At 39.5% G+C, this 19338-nt stretch overlaps 2 protein-coding genes across 5 annotated transcripts; both read left to right on the forward strand.

The window, feature by feature from the left end:
* LOC143876563 (endoglucanase 8-like) lies at positions 1 to 5272 on the forward strand. The gene is made up of 7 exons (XM_077378271.1): positions 1 to 206; positions 1453 to 1860; positions 3173 to 3265; positions 3563 to 3742; positions 3926 to 4040; positions 4173 to 4336; positions 4854 to 5272. Exons 1-7 carry the CDS (start codon positions 6 to 8, stop codon positions 5175 to 5177), a joined length of 1485 nt encoding a protein of 494 aa, XP_077234386.1. The 5' UTR covers positions 1 to 5; the 3' UTR covers positions 5178 to 5272.
* Positions 5273 to 8274: 3002 nt separating this feature from the next.
* On the forward strand, positions 8275 to 16045 carry LOC143876564 (endoglucanase 8-like). Of its 4 annotated transcripts, none has more exons than XM_077378275.1 (7): positions 8275 to 8481; positions 12516 to 12923; positions 13844 to 13936; positions 14242 to 14473; positions 14736 to 14801; positions 14974 to 15137; positions 15722 to 16045. In XM_077378275.1, the coding sequence occupies exons 1-7, from the start codon at positions 8275 to 8277 to the stop codon at positions 16043 to 16045; spliced, it is 1494 nt and encodes a 497-aa protein (XP_077234390.1). The 4 variants fall into 4 exon arrangements, with proteins under 4 accessions (XP_077234390.1, XP_077234388.1, XP_077234387.1 ...); XM_077378273.1 differs by having other exon boundaries at positions 14242 to 14463; positions 14720 to 14801; XM_077378272.1 differs by having other exon boundaries at positions 14242 to 14433; positions 14672 to 14801.
* Positions 16046 to 19338: the final 3293 nt, after the last annotated feature.

Here is a 19338-nt window from a genome sequence, read left to right on the forward strand (position 1 = left end):
AGAAGATGAGGCTAATGGTGGTGATGGTGGTGGTGATGCTTTTCTCAGCAGTGGTAGGGGGAGCAAGCGGCAGTAAACATGACTACGGTGACGCGCTTTCAAAAAGCATTTTGTTCTATGAAGGTATGAGATCGGGAAAGTTGCCTTCAAACCAGCGGATGAATTGGAGAAGAGATTCAGGGCTTTCTGACGGCAAACAGCTCGGTGTGAGTTAGTTGATATATTGTTTCTTTCCCTGTATTTCCATTTTTTGACTTCTTTACTCCCTTCATGTTTTTGCCTTTTATGCCCTTACATCTTTCATTTTACTTATTGGCTTTTCTCGTTCCTATGATTAGTTTAGTCCCTCATGGAATGGTGCCCTGTGGTCCCCATAGATCAAAGTATCCGAAGGTTAATGGATAGGATTTGGTTACTGGATCCAAAATTATTTGCATGTGATAAAGTCCGACGTAGCGTAATTTTGTAACATCTTAAATGCTAAACTGAAGGACTGAGGTAACCCATTGGATCCGACGTCATCAAGGTCCATTTATCATTCCTTTACTAACATATATTTTTCCGTGCAGTTATAAATGCAAATTGATGACATGGATCCAAAGAGGGCGCCCTTGCAGCTGTTTTCGCAAAGACACCCTTAAGTTTAGAATTTCTCATATTTTATTTAGGGGGATGATTTCTGGGCTCCAATGTTTTGATAAATATGCGCTCCCATTTTTGTCATGTAGTATTTAAAGGGTTGTCAGAGGAATATTTCGGTTCTCAAAAAGTTATTAAAGCCCTTTAAATACTACATGATAAACATGTGGAGGGCATACTTATCAAAACATTGGAGCGCAGAAATCATTTCCCTTTATTTTTATGCCTTTTGCTTCCATCACGATTCTCCTACCTCACTATACTTTCTTTCCTCTCGTGTCTTCAGAGTTTGGATCGCCCGAATTAGGAATTGGTTTCCATATCTTATGTCGATTACCTTGGAAATGGAGTGGAAAAAATTAAAATAATTTTTTTTTAATTCCAACGATGGTGGAATCGGAATACCACCTCTTGGGGTGGGAAACAGATTCTGACATTTTCTCTCCACTTAGTTCAGCTCCGGTATCGTTCATTTTTTGAATCAAACACCAGAATCCAAATAGAATGCCGATTCCAGACCTTGATTCTAAAATCCAAACACTCCGCTCCGATTGACTGTCGGATTTGAAATGGATCGTCGCCATGGACTTTACGAAGTAATTTCTTAAAAATGCATTCTAAAAAGGTTTCATGTCAATGAAGGTGGGTCCGATCCGAAGCGGATCTGTTTACAACTAAATGGACCAACCAACCTGCTGCACCAATAGAATATATCCTAGCGATCCTAACTTCAAGATCAATGTGGTCTTAAATCAGATTGTTCACACAAATTATAACAGTCCTAATTTTGATGGTCTTGATAAAATTTTGCAGGTAGACTTGGTGGGAGGCTACTACGACGCAGGGGACAACATAAAATTCGGTTTCCCTATGGCTTTCTCCACCACAGTGTTGGCGTGGAGCGTGTTGGAATTTGGAGATTTGATGGGTGAGGAAGAAGGAAATGCTAAGAACGCAGTCCGGTGGGCCACCGACTACTTGCTCAAAGCCACAAATGTCCCGGACAAGGTATTTGCTCAAGTGGGTCATCCAGATACGGACCATAACTGTTGGGAGAGGCCCGAGGATATGGACACCCCTCGAATGGTCTACGCAGTTGATAGAGACCACCCTGGTTCCGAGGTTGCGGCTGAGACCGCCGCAGCCCTTGCCGTTGCTTCAATCATCTTCCGCGTCAGTGATCCTCCCTACTCACAAATCCTTGAACAAAGGGCTATCAAGGTAAAACTTTATGGAACAGAATCCGGTGATTCAAGTATAAATGGTCAAATAACCCCAACTTTAATAGATTAAGCTTTTGGAATAATTAGTTGTTTTCACATGGTATAAAACCTAACTCCTTGATATTTAAAAAAAAAAAAATCCACCTGTAGGGCTAACTCACTAGAGGGGCTACTTGCGCCATATGTACAGCCACCCCAAAAAGAGGGCCACACATGAGGGGTGGTGTTCAAGTATAAATGATTAGAGGAGTGCTAAACTGAAGGATGCTCTCTCAAAAATGAGATGAAAGGGAGCCCATTGGCTGCACGTCACCCTTTCATCTCAATTTTGCAAGGGCTCCCTTTAGTCTAGCCTTCCTCAAATGATGAAATAAAACCAACTCTCAACAGCTTAAAATTTTGGAGTAATTAGTTGTTTTCACACATTGGACATTTGTATGTGATCTGGACTGTTCATCTGGTGGGCCGGATGTGTTCAAATACATACTGATAGGATGATCCTACCTGTCTGAATTGGGGACTTTTGTCCATTTAATGTGGATTGTTGCTCAATTTTATTTTTTCTGTTCAAATACCTTGATTAGATGATTAGGATCACCTTCGTATGTTGGATTTTTTTACAAAAATGCCCATTTTCAATTTCATCAGCTGCACCGCGCCTTCTATGGACAATTCTGGACACCTATTTGATGATCCATTTCGTTCATCGATCAGCTGGAACCCGCCTTGGATGGCTAATTTTTCCTTTGAATTTTTGGCATGCAAATGGAGGTTTAAGTATAAAAAAGGCAGCAGTTTGCTTTAAGCAAGAAAGTCTCCGCTGTTCAGACGGTCAGGATCATCCCATCCAGGAGATGTTTCGGCATGGCCCATCCATAGCGTGGCCCCACTAGTGTAAAAATATGCCCACCCATCATAAAACAACTTTGCTTAAGTTCTAACATATGTCTTAAGGGGAAAGAAAATCTAAGGGCTTACTCACTTTGTTAAAAATTTAATCTGTAATATGGGGAAGTCTAGACTGAAGGGAGCCCTTGCAAAAAAGAGGTGAAAGGGCTCTCCTATTGGCTACGCATCACCATCTTGCATTAGTAACGGCTGAAAAGTCAAACATGATGGTGATGTGCAGCCAATGGGGGAGCCCTTTCACCTCTTTTTTGCAAGGGCTCCCTTCATTCTAGAATCCCTCTTTCACCTCTTTTTTGCAAGGCTCCCTTCAGTCTAGAATTCCTCCTGTAGTATTGGTCATTTTACTCTATTTTTATCTCTCCTAACTCTTTGTAATATCTCTCTGCGTTTGTGTATTTCAGGTATTTGATTTTGCAGATAGGTACCGGGGATCATATGAGGCGAGTATTGGAAGAGCAGTTTGCCCTTTCTATTGCGACTTTGGTGGTTACCAGGTATTAACCATAGTACTATAACTCACTGAGTCAACTCAAAACTCATTGATTATAAAAAGTTGACTCAGCAACAACTCGGACAGGTATGAAAAAGCAAAAAACCTTATACACATTCGAGTTGAGTCACCTGCTGTACTCATTCGAAGTGACAACTTACCCACATTCGAGTCGAGTTGAGTTCTAGTTTTCAAATTGTGGTATCAAGAGATATCTGAGCGAAGTTGAGTGAATGTGTGTGTATAGTCATGGTTCCTTGTTTATTGAGTAGAAAAATTCATGTGGGGGCATGTGTGGCAGGATGAACTGTTGTGGGGAGCTTTATGGTTGTACAAGGCTACCAACAACAAATATTACTGGAATTATCTTATGGCGAATCTTTACACACTGAAACACAGTGCCAAAGTCAATGGAGATGAGAACTTTGGCGAATTCGGGTGGGACACTAAGGACGCTGGCCTCAACGTTCTCCTCTCCAAAGTAAGCTCGTAAATCCAATGTTCCATGTTTCAATTTTCATAGTAAAATGGTGCTCACATTTTCTAAACGTGGGAGCACCATGTGAAACAACCAATTACTCCAAAAGCTTTAGCGGTTAGAGTTGGTGTTATTCAATCTTTAATATGTTAACTTATGTTTCTGATTTTCTCGCCATTACTGCAGGAATTGAAGATGATGGATGGCGCCTATGGCTCCCATCCTTCCCGTACGAATGCGGATAGATTCGTGTGCTCTGTGCTGCCAGAATCACCTACTAAATCTGTCCAATACTCACCAGGTTCTACAAATTAACTAATAAGAGAGTTTTCTTTTGATTCAAACATGTCACAATGCACAATTACTAGTTATCCAAATAAGATTATTAAGTCTTTCTTACAAATGTGACATTAAAGCCAATTGGATATCTCAGGGGGGCTTCTATTCAAGCCGGGAGGAAGCAACATGCAGCACACGACAGCTCTTTCCTTTCTCCTTATAGTTTACGCTCGTGTTCTTGCCCGTGACAATACAACCGTTCATTGCGGCAACATAGTGGCCACTCCATCCAGGCTCATCAAATTCGCCCAAGGCCAGGTATAAAAAATAACACTGAGAATTTAGGAGTGCAACTTGGGTCGGGTTGAGGCCCTCAATACGAATCCGACCTGAGGATCCCTTTTTCCAACCCGAACCAAACCGATTTCTAACCTGACGAGTTTCAACTTGACTTGAGGAACAACCAAACCCCCCCCCCCAAACCTTTTTTCTTTTCCATCCCGAACCTGATCAGACCCGAGTTTAACCCGACCCAACCTGAGTTGCGTAGCTTACAAAAAGATTTTTCATAAAAATTGTCGGGTTTCACTCGGGTTGGGTAGCCCAAACCCTCAACCCAAAGCCAATCCGAACTCAACCAGGGTTGGTAAAACTCAACCAGAAGCAAAATTGCCCAAACAGGGCGGCTCACTTGATCAAGCGGGCCGCTTTGTATCACTGTGATCCGTTGAGGTTCATCAATAATTGGCATATGAATTGCTATTTTTTCTTAATATATTCAACTATTTATGTTTTCCAAGGATGATAGAGATGACGATTTGGAATTTGGGTGCAGGTGGATTACATTCTAGGAGACAATCCATTGGGTATGTCTTACATGGTGGGATTTGGCACTAAATTTCCCCAAAGAATACACCATCGAGGCTCTTCTCTGCCTTCCCTCACTCAACACCCTGCCCACATTGCCTGCAAAGGGGGCACTCCTTACTACTTAACCCCAAGCCCTAACCCTAACTTGTTGATAGGGGCTGTGGTTGGTGGGCCCAATGCCACCGATGGCTATCCTGATTCCCGTCCTTTCGCTGAAGAATCAGAACCCACCACTTACATAAATGCCCCTCTCGTGGGCCTCTTGGCCTACTTCAAATCTCTTCCATAATCTCTAGAGTGTTAGCCGTGGATTTCAAATTAGTTTTGAATAAAAAATATGTTTGTAATGAAATTCCCTTTTAGTTTTGAATAAAATATATGTTTGAAATGAAATCTTACTCCTACTTTTTTGAGCTTGGAATGCCTTTGCGTTTGAGAATTGATAAACATTGATCTAAATAGCCATTCCAAAAAAAAAAAAAAAACATCGATCTAAATAAGCTATTTGTATTTGAGGATTTCTTAGCTAATGTTATGCATCTGCTAATGTTTACTACTTGCAAAACTTAATTGTTTGGCAAAAGCCAACTTTAAAATAAAAGTTTTATGGAGATTAGAATTAGGCACATGATTACATGTAGATGATTGCTAATAGACCATGATTGAACTGAGTGAAAGACCATCAATTTACCAAAAGAATTTTTTACCCTCACCACTACGGCATTCATATCTATAAATCTGTTTGATCTTAAGGCGGAATGAAGATGGATGATTGAAATTAATATGTGAGCTTAGGAAAGCGATGAATACATTAGATTTCCCTCCCTTTTCTAGCAAGAAGGAAGCTCTCTCTCTCTCTCTCTCTCTCTCTCTCTCTCTCTCTCTCTCTCTCTATATATATATATATATATATATATATATATATATATATATATATATATATATATATATATATATATATAGATTTGCTAGCGTCCAACGCAGAAGGCATTTCACAGATAGCCTGTTTCATATAAGAGCAGCCACATGGGCTCACTTTTTAGCAGATTTTGTCTTCATTCACGAGGTGGCTGGCAAATCCAATTTTTATAAACACAAATATTGTTTCCTAATCTCAATTAGAGTTTTATTTGAAAATAACTTTTAATCACACTCAAATTGAGATTTTCAATAACAACCACTGTACTCCTGAAATCTCTACACTAATGATTATTAATTACCTATTGTATTTTTAGGGCAATGATATTTTCACGCCCCACCCGACCCCACGCCCCTGCAGTGTGCATTCGCCTCCTTTTAACGTGATTTGACGTCCAAAAGCATCACTGTTCCCATTATTGTGTGTGTGTGTGGGGTGGGGTGGGGTGTGTGTGGAGGAGGAGAGAAGGAACCAATGGGAGGCTTTATAAACAACTAAAGCGCAGTTAAGCTCCCTGCGCTGCAGCGCAGGAATGCTTTTCTCTTCATAATAATGCCATTATTTACATCACTAATTATTAAGCTACTTTTCGCTTAAATTAATCAAATAAAGGCATGCAACTAAACTTTTTTTTTTTTTGATCGGTAAGCTAGGGTTAGGCGGACCCCTACCAGTATATTAATTAAAGAAAGATATTACAATGAAAGAAACAAGACCACTCCCCAATCCTCAGAACAATGACTAAGGGAGGGGGAAACAACAAAGATAATAATACCTTTGATAACAAAACAAGAAAGAGAATAGATAAAACATGTGAACTCTAGAGCCGGTCCTCATGATTAAGGCACTAATGATCCAAGGCGTCTTTCATCTTCTGGCTAAAATACCTTGGTCTCTGGCTCTTCCTCAGCTTCTTCTGAACCTTAGAAGATTTAGTTTTCCTTTGATGGAGGGTTTCTTTTTTCTTCAGATGGGGGTGTTCTTCTTCATCAGCTTCCATTTCCGACTCTTCTTTAGATGAGTACTCTGTGCCTTGACAAGCTCTTGATGAAACATCTAACTCCGATATCTTATACTGAGACCTAAATTTGGTGATATTATTAGTGACTCATTTCATCCTCTGTTTTCAATGTGCATTTGTAATCCTCTGTTCTCCGAATTAATTCCATCTTCTCCTACGAAAAAAACCCTAAACAATGAAAATCAAATCCAAACGTAACAAACTCATCCAAGTGGGCAAATCACGAAAACACCCATTCAACTCCCTCCTACTAAAGGGTTAGTCTTGTTGACGAAAATACGCGATCTTTGGGGATATTGCTCACTCGAGAACATAATAATAAAACTCGAAACTCGTCTGAGTTGACTAGCGAGCTATTCAAACCTAGCTACTCAACTCGAAACTCGTCCTGAGTTGAGTAGCAACTTGTCAAGTATGAAAATTTGTAAAACTCACTACAATATTCAAACCTTATATTTAGTGTAAAATGAACCTATGTGGCCGCTATGACTTGATTCATTTATGCATTAAAATGTGAAAACTATAGGTCTAAGCATAAAATCTGTAAACATTAATAAATCGACAAAAAGTTAAGACTTAAGAGAGTTACTTAAGGCGAGTGGAGCGAAGGGGTTTGATGGTAAATTTTATTCTTCTTGCTAAGGAATATGACCTCAAGTTCTTATCGAGTCAGCGTTTGCTTGTTCGAGTTGACTCAGCTGACTCACTTTCCAGTCTAGTTGAGTTTTGGTGTTCATAGCTTGACATAAAATGAGACTGGGTTAGTCATCTAATGAATGACTAGCAATAAGGGTGAAGAAAAGCGATGGGCAAAATGGTCATCTTACAGATTATGAGACTGGGTTAGTCTTCTAATTACTCCCCAAACTGGTGTTAGTTTTCTGACTTTTCACTAGAAAACCAGACACACTCAAGGGCATTTTAGTAACTCCAACCAGAAGATGAAGAGACATCACTGATTCCTCTTGATATAGTGTGATCACCGTTGGATCATCTTGTTGATAGTAGATTAGGCAAGGGTACTACTAGATGAGGTAAGTAGGACTGTAGGATAGACTCCGATATTAATCAAGATTTTGTAGACTAGGATTCACTCAAGGGCATTTTAGTAACTCAAACCAGAAGAAGAAGAGACATCAGTACATCACTGATTCACTATTCCTTTTGTTATAGTGTGATCACCGTTGGATAATCTTGATAGTAGATTAAGCAAGTGTGCTAAATTAGTCAAGTAAGATAGATTCGGATTATAATCAAAATTTTATTGACTAGGATTCTAATCAAGATTTGGGTGACTTGCCTAATCTACTATCAAGATGATCCAACGGTGATCACACTAGCACCTTTTGCTATATATTTATATATGTAAATACATGCGTTTTGGTCTCTACTTCACCACCTTGAAATCAATACTCAGTTGCTCCAAACGATAACCCAAGCTAGGAGATGAGGCTAACGACAGTGGTGGTGGTGGTGGTGCTGCTGCTTTGCTCAGCAGTGGTAGGCGGAGAAAGCGGTAGTAAACATGACTACGCGGACGCGCTTTCGAAAAGCATTTTGTTCTTTGAAGGTCAGAGATCGGGAAGATTGCCTTCTAACCAGCGGATGAATTGGAGAAGAGATTCAGGGCTTTCTGATGGCCATGAGCTCGGTGTGAGTTAGTTGATATACTGTTTCTTATCCTCTATTTCCATATTTCCATTTCCATTTTTTGAGTTCTTTAATCTCTTCATGTTTTTGCCTTACCTGCTTCTTTTTCTTTCTTATCCATTTTTAGTTTCGGCACATGCAACTGGAGTTGTCGTTTTCCCGTTCCTATGATTAGTTTAGGGGCTGTTTGGATACGCAGATTTTAAAATCCAGATTTTTAATTTGAAAATAGTGTAAAAGAGGGTTCATGATCAAGCAGCTGCTGTATGCTGTATGCTGTATGCTGTCCTAACAGCGTTTCTTGGATAGATTAGGATCAAGCTGCTGTATGAACTAGGGGCGATGCCACATGAGAGGAAAGGGGGGCGATTGCCCCCCTTAATTTTTTGGAAAAAAAAAATATGCCTTTATTTTTTAATATTTTTTTTATACTTACCCCCTTTTTTTAAAAATATGCCCCCCTTTCCAATCATCCCTAAGATAGAAAATAAGTTTAAAAATTTAATTTTACCATTTTTATCTCCCTTTTTTGTGCAAAATTTACTATAATTTTTGCCCCCTTGTGCAAAATTTCAGATAGAAATTTTTTCTATCTTAATTTTAAGATAGATAAAAAATTACTATAATTTTTGCCCCCCTTGTGCAAAATTTCTGGCATCGCCACTGGTATGAACTCCACCCTCCAAGCTTATAAAGGTCACCCCCGAGTCCGGCCAGAGTCCCTCTTCCTTTGCTGAATTTTCAGAGTGTGTGGGAACTGCGGGAAATGAATTTTTTTCCATACGGCTTTGCCCACACCATTGACAATTTATCCTCCATTTGAAGTTAAGATATCTGCATTTCAAATATTTCCAATCTTTCCTAGCATTCCTCCCCAGATTTCGATCCCAAGCTTCGTGAATTCGTGAATGATTAGCCCCTTTACCTTTAGCTCCGTTGAAAGGTATTTGTTGCGAACAACATCCAGAGATCCTGACCGTTTCGCTCCAAGTGGTACCCGATTTGCTCGGGTCGGAATCATAGCTCCAGACAGTCCGGTTCCATCAACTTTTTTCCATCATAATCAAGGTCCTTTACTTGTATATTTTTCCGTGCTGTTATAAAAGCAAATTGATGACATGGATCCAAAGAGGGTGCCCTATCAGCTGTCTTCGCAAAGACACCCTTAAGTTTAAAATTCCTCATATTTTATTTTTGTGACAATTTTTCCATGATGATTCTCATACCTCACTGCACTTCATTTACTCAACCGTCATGAGAGCTTGGATTTCCCGAATTAGGAATCGGAGAAATTATATGGTGTAAGGGCTTACAACAATAAGGCCTTTGTACGGTGGAAGTACCACCCTTGACATTTGATCGAACAGCAGCTCCTGAAAAAGCTCAAAAAGGGAGCTGCTGTTGGATCAAATATCAAGGGCGGTGCCCCTACCGTATTGTTGTAAGCCCTCACACCATATAAAATCTCTTGGTTTCGGTATCTTATATCTATTCTATTCCCATGAAAATGTAATGGAAAAAATTAACTTTGACGATGGTGGAATCTGAAAATCCAAACACTCCGCTCCGATTGACTGTTGGATTCGAAATGGATCGTCACCATGGAAATTCTTAAAAGGATTCAATCACGGTGGGTCGAAGCAGACCCGTTTACAACTACCTGGACCAATCTAACCATTTCTGGATTTTCCCGAGTCTATCGGTTGCCGTCCTTAATATTAGGTTTGCTCCCTTGTTAGCAAAGTTTTCTTAAAGTTGCCCTCCTTAATATTAGGTTTGCCCCCTTGGAATTTGGTATTTTTTTTCCAAGTTAATAGGTTTAGTTAGCAAGATATTCCTGATTATTCCTGCCGAGTTTACTTTCTTTTCCGAGTAATGATACGGTGGGGAAAACCGAACAAATAGCTTTTTTCCACATTAGCAATATTTTCCTTTATTTTTGGCTTCTTGTTTTCTGAAAATGGCAAAACTACCCTTCTCATGCCACGTCAGGTGGAGGGATTTGATTAGGGCTGCAACTCGAGCCGGGTAAAACCCGACCCGCATCGATCCGACCCGAAAATAGCCTGGGCCGGGTTCAGGTTTCATGGGTTTCGGGTCGAGCCGGGTTCAACATTCAAAAGCCCGCATGAATCTCGGGTCGAGCCGGGTTTGAAGGGGCCCGACCCGACCCGACCCGACCCGAGTTACATAAGTTATAGTATGTACATTTTTTTCTATTGTTAGTTAAAAGTTAAAGGGATAATTACATTTACACCCCCTCTAGTTTCTGACACATCCACTTCCACCCCTATAGTTTAAAACGTGACAAATACACCCTTGTAGTTTCAATTTGTTTAAGGTAGGCCCCCTCAGCTGAAGGTTCGTCCATAGATTGAAGGGTTAGGATGATCCGATGGAGCTGATTTTTTGGGCACACCCTAACTATGTCAGGACCCATCAAATGAACGCTTTGGATCATCCAAACAATGTGGGCCCACATTATTTGGATGATTTTTTGGTAGTGTTTGGATTCGGGTAGGGGCCCACATTATTTGGATGATCCAAAGCGTTCATTTGATGGGTCCTGACATAGATATGGTGTGCCCAAAAAATCAGCTCCATCGGATCATCCTAACCCTTCAATCTATGGATGAACCTTCACCTGAGGGGGCAAACCTTAAACAAATTGAAACTACAGGGGTGTATTTCTCACGTTTTAAACTATAGGGGTGGAAGTGGATGTGTCAGAAACTAGAGGGGGTGTAAATGTAATTATCCCAAAGTTAAAAGTGAAAACCTACGCACCCACTGTTACTGTATGTGAGTTTAATTTCTGCTTCTATGAGTTGAGTTGATTCAAGTGTTTGATTCAGCATTGTTTGATTGTAATTACAACATTGTTTGATTACAGCATTGTTTGATTCAAGTGTGATGTGAGTGTAATTACATCATTGTTTGATTAAAGTGTAATATGAGTGTAATTTCTGCTTCTATGAGTTGAGTTGCCTTGCCAAACAAGAATTTTCCTTAAAAATTTGTGTCAACGTGAAAAAACCCGACCCGACCCGAGATTTATCATGGGTAGGGCCGGGTTTGGGAATCGTGGGTTTTCCGAAAAAAAACCCGACCCGAGATATTTCTCGGGTAGGGTTGGGTTCTCCAAAACCCGACCCGCCCGACCCGAGTTGCAGCCCTAGATTTGATATCTCTCTCTCTCTAGGATTCTGAAAATGAAGCTCAAATTTCAACATAAAATTTTGGAACAAAAAAGAAGAAGATAAAATTACAACCTGAAGATGGCTTCTGACATGACACGGGTAAACCCGTGTGTACCCGGCCCCGGCCCGCTGTTCACAGGTATGGTTATACAGTTTTGTACCCCTACACGTGGATTTCATTAATTTTGTCTAAGAGCCAACACCCGTTTGGGCTGAAATCCTCTCACTCTCTGAATAAAAATCTACATAAGAGGCTGAGGGAATGGATGTCACCTAAATTAAATAATGGGCCCACTTCGTAGGATGATCCAAAATGTTCATTTGTTGGGCCAACACATAACGGTTGCTCCATGTAAATCATCTCCATAGGATGATCCTAACCCTTCGATCTACAATGGGATTGCCCGTTAGATTTGAGTGTCAGGAACATCCTATGAAGATGATTTACACAGTCCAGAACATGTATTGCAAATAGTGGGCCCCACCCATTAGAACATGAGGTGTGAATAGTGGGCCCTACTACATCGAAATATGAGGTGTAAATTGTGGGCTCCACCTTATGAATGGATTAGGGGAGATGGTGGCCCCATCTATCATACATGAAGTTCAAAATGGTGGGTCCCAACATGCTATCACAACCATTTTTTGCGCCCCCCCCCCCTAAAGCTGATTCCTGGCTCCGCCCCTGCGTTGGGCCCTACAGATCAAACTGCACCAATATAAATAGCCTAACCACCTGATCCTAACTTCAAGATCTGTGAGGTCTCAAATCAGATTGTTCACACAAATTAATTACAACAGTTATAATTTTGATGTTCACTTCACAAAATTTTGCAGGCGGACTTGGTGGGAGGCTACTACGATGCAGGGGACAACATAAAATTCGGTTTCCCTATGGCTTTCTCCACGACCGTGTTGGCCTGGAGCGTATTGGAATTTGGAGATTTGATGGGTGAGGAAGAAGGAAATGCTAAGGATGCAGTCCGGTGGGCGACCGACTACTTACTCAAAGCCACAAATGTGTCGGACAAGGTATTTGTTCAAGTTGGTGATCCAGATACGGACCATAACTGTTGGGAGAGGCCCGAGGATATGGACACCCCACGAACGGTCTACATTGTTGATAAAGACCACCCTGGTTCCGAGGTTGCGGCTGAGACCGCCGCTGCCCTTGCCGCTGCTTCAATCATCTTTAACGTCACTGATCCTCCCTACGCACTAATCCTTGTACAAAGGGCTATCAAGGTAAAATTTTATGGAACAGAATCCGGTGATTCAAGTATAAACGGTTAAATAACACCAGCTCTAACAGATTATGGCCTGGTACCAAGATCGAGTCCTAGGCAAGCAGACCTAATTTTAACAGCCGGCAGAGTAATAATGAAAATGGCGCCTTGTTTAGTGAGATTATATGAGCAAAAATGCCCGAACCAAATTGCGATAGTAAGCTTTTGGATTAATTGGTTGTTTTCACATGGTATCAGAGCTATTGCCTCATGGTAGGTTGTGTTCAAAACCCGACAACTCCTTGATATTAAAAAAAAAAATTCACCTCTATGGCCAACCCATGAGAGGAGCCACATGTGCCATGTGTATGGCCAACGCTTAAGATTTTGAAGTAATTAGTTGTTTTCACATACAGGACATGTGTTTGTGCTCTGGATTGTTCATCTGGTGGTCCTCATCATGGATGTGTTCAAACACATGCCGATTGGGGGATCCTAACCGTCTAAATGGTGGACTTTTGTCCATTCAATGTGAACTGTTGCTCAATTATTCTTTTTTCTTTTTTTAAACCGTTTATTGTAGTCCTTTAATTTCCCTTGATTAGATGATTAGGATCACCTTCGTATTTTGTTTTTTTATACAAAAATACCGTTGCAAAATGGGCAACCCGTTTGATGATTCAGACCATTCTTCAGCTGGACCCCACCTTGGATGGACAATTCTGGCTAATTGTTTGATGATCAATACCGTTCATCAGCTGGACCCCACCTTGGATGAGAAATGCCTCCTTTGATATATCTCAAGGAAAACAAAAAAACATAATTAAGGTTTACATCATTTTTTTAGAAGTTAAATCTGTAATATTGTTCAATTTTGTCTATTTTTATCTCTCCTACTCCTACCTCTTAGTGATATCTCTCTCCGTTTGTTTATTTCAGGTATTTGATTTTGCAGATAGGTATCAGGGATCATACAACGATAGTCTTGGAGGAGCAGTTTGCCCTTTCTATTGCGACTTCAATGGTTACGAGGTATTAACCATAGTACTATAACTCACTGAGTCAACTCAAAAGTCGTCCAGGTTGGCTATTATAATAAGTTGACTCGGCAACAACTCGACAAGTATGAACAAGCAAAAAATCTAATACACCAGATTTACTCGAGGTGACTCGACTCGACCCGCATAGGACTCGAGTTGAGTTCTAGTTTTTAAATTGTGATATCAAGAGATACCTGAGTGCATTGACGGAATTTGTAACTCTATAGCATTTTTGGTGCATAGTCATTGTTCTCTGTTTATTGAGTAGAAAATTTCATGTGGGGGCATGTGTGGCAGGATGAACTGTTGTGGGCAGCTGCATGGTTGTATAAGGCTACCCATAACAAATATTATTGGAATTACCTTATGAACAATCTACACACACTGAAATCCAATGCCAAATTTCATGGAGGAATTAATGGAGGTGAGAGCTTCGGCGAATTCGGGTGGGACAATAAGCACGCTGGCCTCAACGTTCTCTTCTCAAACGTAAGCTTGCTAAACCAAATGTTGCATTTTTTTAAACACGGAATTTATCTATAGGAACCCAGTGCGTCACCTTAAATTTTATTGATAGAAATAAAGTAGTACAAGAGGAGGACATGTCACCTTGCCTCTAAACCCAATACAAACCCAATGTTGCATCTTTCAATTTTCATACTAAAATTGTGCTCACAGTAAAGGTGAAATTGCAGCATATATGTGGTGTTTGGTGTGTATTTTTAAGATTTTCTTGCTATTTCTGCAGGAATTGCCAATGACGGATGATGGCTCGAATCCCTTCCATACCTATGCTGACAAATTCGTCTGCACTGTGCTCCCCGAATCACCTACTAGATCCGTCAACTACTCACAGGGTTGTCCAAAGTCCAAACTAATAAACTAGTTTTCTTTTTATTCAAACATGCCACAATGAACAATTACTAGTAGTCCAAATAAGATTATTTCAAGTCTATCTTTCTTGCAAATGTGACACTAAGGCCATTTTGGATACTATTAACTAAGAACATTTGTAAATGGATATTTCAGGTGGGCTTCTATTCAAACAGGGAGGAAGCAACATGCAGCACACAACAGCTCTTTCCTTTCTCCTCATTGTTTATGCTCGTGTTCTTGCCGGTGCCGGTAAAGTCGTTCAGTGCGGCAACATAGTGGCCACTCAATCCAGGCTCATTGAGGTCGCCAAAGGCCAGGTATAGAAAATAACAAATATAAGATACACACATGTTGTTGTTCACTATAGAGATAGCAAGCCAGGGTTTATTTTATCCTTAGATAGACTTGGTATACTCTGATCGTGTCAACCTTTATTCTTGGATAAAGTATTACCAGAACAAAAAACATATAATGTTATCTTAAAATTACGCAAATAGGATAGCCAATCCTAGGATCAGCTTATCCAAAGATTTCTATCACTCGACAGCTATCCTCAGCAACAGTCCCCACACTTGGATGGAACATGAATGCACTCTTTCACATGGAAACACCATTTCAAACATTATTGCCTCTCCTTTTCTCAGTGGTCCCCACTCCTCCTTGTGTGACTAAAAACTAACAATTTGAGGATGGCTATCCTCTTCCCAAAAGTGGACTGGACACACTTGATTGAGTGGGCCCACTTCTTATCATTGTGATCTAACGGTGATAAGGTTCACCAATAGAAAAACCTCACTTGATCAAACCGGCCCACTACATATGAACTACATTTTTTTTAATACATTGAACTGTTTATGTTTTCCAATGATGATAGAGATGACGATTTGGAATTTGGGTGCAGGTGGATTACATTCTAGGAGACAATCCATTGGGTATGTCTTACATGGTGGGATTTGGCACCAAATTTCCTCAAAGAATACACCATCGAGGCTCTTCTCTGCCTTCCCTCACTCAACACCCTGCCCACATTGCCTGCAAAGGGGGCACTCCCTACTACTTAACCCCAAGCCCTAACCCTAACTTGTTGATAGGGGCTGTGGTTGGTGGGCCCAATGCCACCGATGGCTATCCTGATTCCCGTCCTTTCGCTGAAGAATCAGAACCCACCACTTACATAAATGCCCCTCTTGTGGGCCTCTTGGCCTACTTCAAATCTCATTCATAATCTCTTGATTAGAGTACAATCAAATGATTTCATGCCAGCACCTGTCCCTGTCACTAAATTATTAGAACCTTTTATCTTTTTTCTTATTTTCTGACCGGTGTAAACGTGTAAGAGTATTAATACAAGAAGGATCTATGTGTTCTAGAGTTGTAGCCATGGATTTCACCTTAGTTTTTAATAAGGATCAATTACCATTGGGGGACAAAAATTAGGTGGAGTTATCAACATGACCCATGCTTTTTAGAAATTATCAACAAGGGACAAAAGAGGTATTGTCATTAAAAGCTGGACGAAAATGCCATTTTCTTAATTTTGCTTTTCCACTTTTTTCTCTTTTCTCTTCTTTCTCTCTTTTTTTTTTACTTTTTCATTTCCAACTTTATTTTTTTTTTACCTTACCAGTCATTTCCTTCATCATTTAGCCACCATTGGAGGCGGAAAAACTCGAAAATTTTGAAACGTGAGTTCATTCCCATCTATCTATCAATATCTAGGTTTTGTTTTTCATTTGTTTTAGGGTTTTGCATTTCTCCTTCTCCCTTTCAATGGAGGATGAGGAAGATGAATCGTACGGTAGAAAGAAAAAAACGTGAAAATGAACGAGTGAAAAAAAAAGCAGGAAGTAAAAATGTGTTCATAAGGGACTTGATAAGCTCATTCGGAATTTGGTAACCCCATTTCGATACTGGATAACCTCAACTCCAGAGACTTGAAAATCCCCTTCCAAAACTCCAGTACCCTTGGGAAATTTTAAGGGACTTGATAAGTCCATTCGTAAATTAGTAACCCCATTTTGATACTAGATAACCCAAATCCCAAATACTTGAAAACCCCCTTCCAAAACTTTAGTACCCTCGGCCAATTTTCAGGGATTTGATAAGCTCATTCGGAAATTGGTAACCCCATTTTGATACTTGATAACCCCAATCCTAGAGACTTGAAAACCCCTTTCCAAAACTCCAGTACCCTCAGCCAATTTTCAAGGACTTGATAAGCCCATTCAAAAATTGGTAACCCTATTTTTTATACTAGATAACCCTAATCCCAGAGACTTGAAAGCCCCCTTCCAAAACTCTAGTACCCTTGGCCAATTTTCAGGGACTTGATCACCCCATTTGAAAATTGGTAACCCCATTTTTTATACTAGATAACCAAATTCCTAGAGACTTGAAAACCCTCTTCCAAAACTTCAGTACTGCCGGCTAATTTCAAACACTTGATAAGCCCATTCGAAAATTGGTAACCCTACTTTTGAGAGTTACTAACCCCCTTCCAGAGAGTTGATAAACCCCTTCTGCTACAAAACCCCCTGCCTATAGCAACTCTTCTAATGACATTACAATTCTCCTCATGATAGAAATAACAAAAGAAATGGATGTTGCTTTCATTAAATGTGCTTCATGTATTACATCCCAATTTGTGTATTACAAAAAAAAAATTTAAGTAAATCAAAAAATGTGTAGCCATCCATTCATGTATTACATCAACTTTTTCTTATACAACCACTTGTCTTCCAAAAAAGTGAGTGAAGCCATCCATGCATTATCTCCAGAACTCACCCTAAAAAACAAATAGCTTAAACCCTAAACAAGATAAATAAGAAACAAAGGAATGAAAAATAGTACAAAACCCTAAAAAAAAAAACAAAAAACAAAACCTGAATAGAAAGATATAGATGGTAAGAACTCAACATTCAAGTTTTCAAGATTTGCCAACAACAATGGTGGCTGAACAAGGAGGAAGATGACTGGTAGGCTAAAAAATCAAAAAGGTGATAATGGAAAAGTAAAAGAAGAGGGAAGAGGGAAGAAGGAAAAACTAAGGTCAAAACGTGTTGTAAATGCCAAAGGGCATTTTTGTCCAGCTTTTACTGACAAGACATCTTTTGTCCCCCGTTGATAATTTTTGAAAAGCATGGGTCCTGTTGATAATTTTGCCTAATGTTTGTCCCCTATTGGTAATTGTTCCTTTTAATAAAATAAACTATAGCATTGTTTGTAATGAAATCTTACTCCTACTTTTTGTGAGCATGGAATGCCAGTGTGTTTGAGAATTGTGGGAAAGGAAGGTTACCCTTCTTCTATAAACAGTTAAACATTGATCTAAATAGCCATTAAAAAAAAATACATTGATCTCAATAAGCTATCTGTATTTGAGGATTTCTTAGCTAATGCTATGCAACTGCTAATGTTTACTACTTTCAACACCTAATTGTTTGGCATAAGCCTACTTTAAAAAAAAAAGAAGTTTCATTGGCATTAGCATTAGGCACATGATCACATGTAGTGATGTAGATGATTGATAATAGACCATGATTGAACTGAGTGAAAGACGATCAATTTACCAAAAGAATTTTGTGCCTACACGACTAGGATGTTGATATCTATAAACCTATAAGATCTTAAGGCCGAATGAAGATGGATGATTGAAATTAAAGATAGATTTATGTGAGAGCTTATGAAAGAGATGTATGTATACATTAGATTTTTTCCCTTTTCTAGCAAGAAGTGAAGCTCTAGATATATTTTTATAAACACAAATCTTTGTTTTCCTAAACTCAATTAGAGTTTTATTAGAAAATAACTTTTAATCACACTCAAATTGAGATTTTCAATAATAACAGCTATACTCCTGAAATCTTTACACTTTATGATTATTAATTACCTATTGTATTTTGGATCAATTACTGTTGCATGCTGGAGAGTTGAAAAAATGACGAGAAAATGTTGAGTTTTGAAAAAAAACACTAACAAATGCTACTTTATTAAAAGAAATGTTGCTAGGGACGAAAATACCCCTCAACTTACTTTAATCTTTCTCTTCTTGGTTTTACCATTTTACTCTTTTACTTGCAGGTTTTACACTCTTTCATTTCTAGGTTTTACTCCAACGCATTTTGTGTGAAACGACGAGATTTTCCGGCGATAGAAGCCTTCTTTTCCGGCGAAACATCTCATTTATCTGGCAGCAGATGCTCCTTTGTCCTGAGGGATTCTGAAGATCAACAACTATGCCTTTCTTGAAAGCCAAGAGCACCGATCTATCAGTGTTTATATCGTCATGTGAGCAGAGGAATAAAATAGAATGGGAAGATGAGAAGGAGAAATTGGATTATGGACATGTTGAGAAACCCCATTTGATAATTTTTTGTTGTGTTACTGTGGCTAATGGAAAACTCCACTACCTCTCTTAACTTCTAAACTTGTAAAAGAGATGCTATGGCAAAGTCATATGTTCATCATTTTCGTGCTATCCAATGGACATCAAATGATTAGTTATTTTCAGAGATCTCC

Source organism: Tasmannia lanceolata, unplaced genomic scaffold (assembly GCF_043159265.1).
Source record: "Tasmannia lanceolata isolate RefF3 unplaced genomic scaffold, GAP_Taslan_0.1 ptg000005l, whole genome shotgun sequence".
In the NCBI taxonomy this organism is placed as follows: domain Eukaryota; kingdom Viridiplantae; phylum Streptophyta; class Magnoliopsida; order Canellales; family Winteraceae; genus Tasmannia; species Tasmannia lanceolata.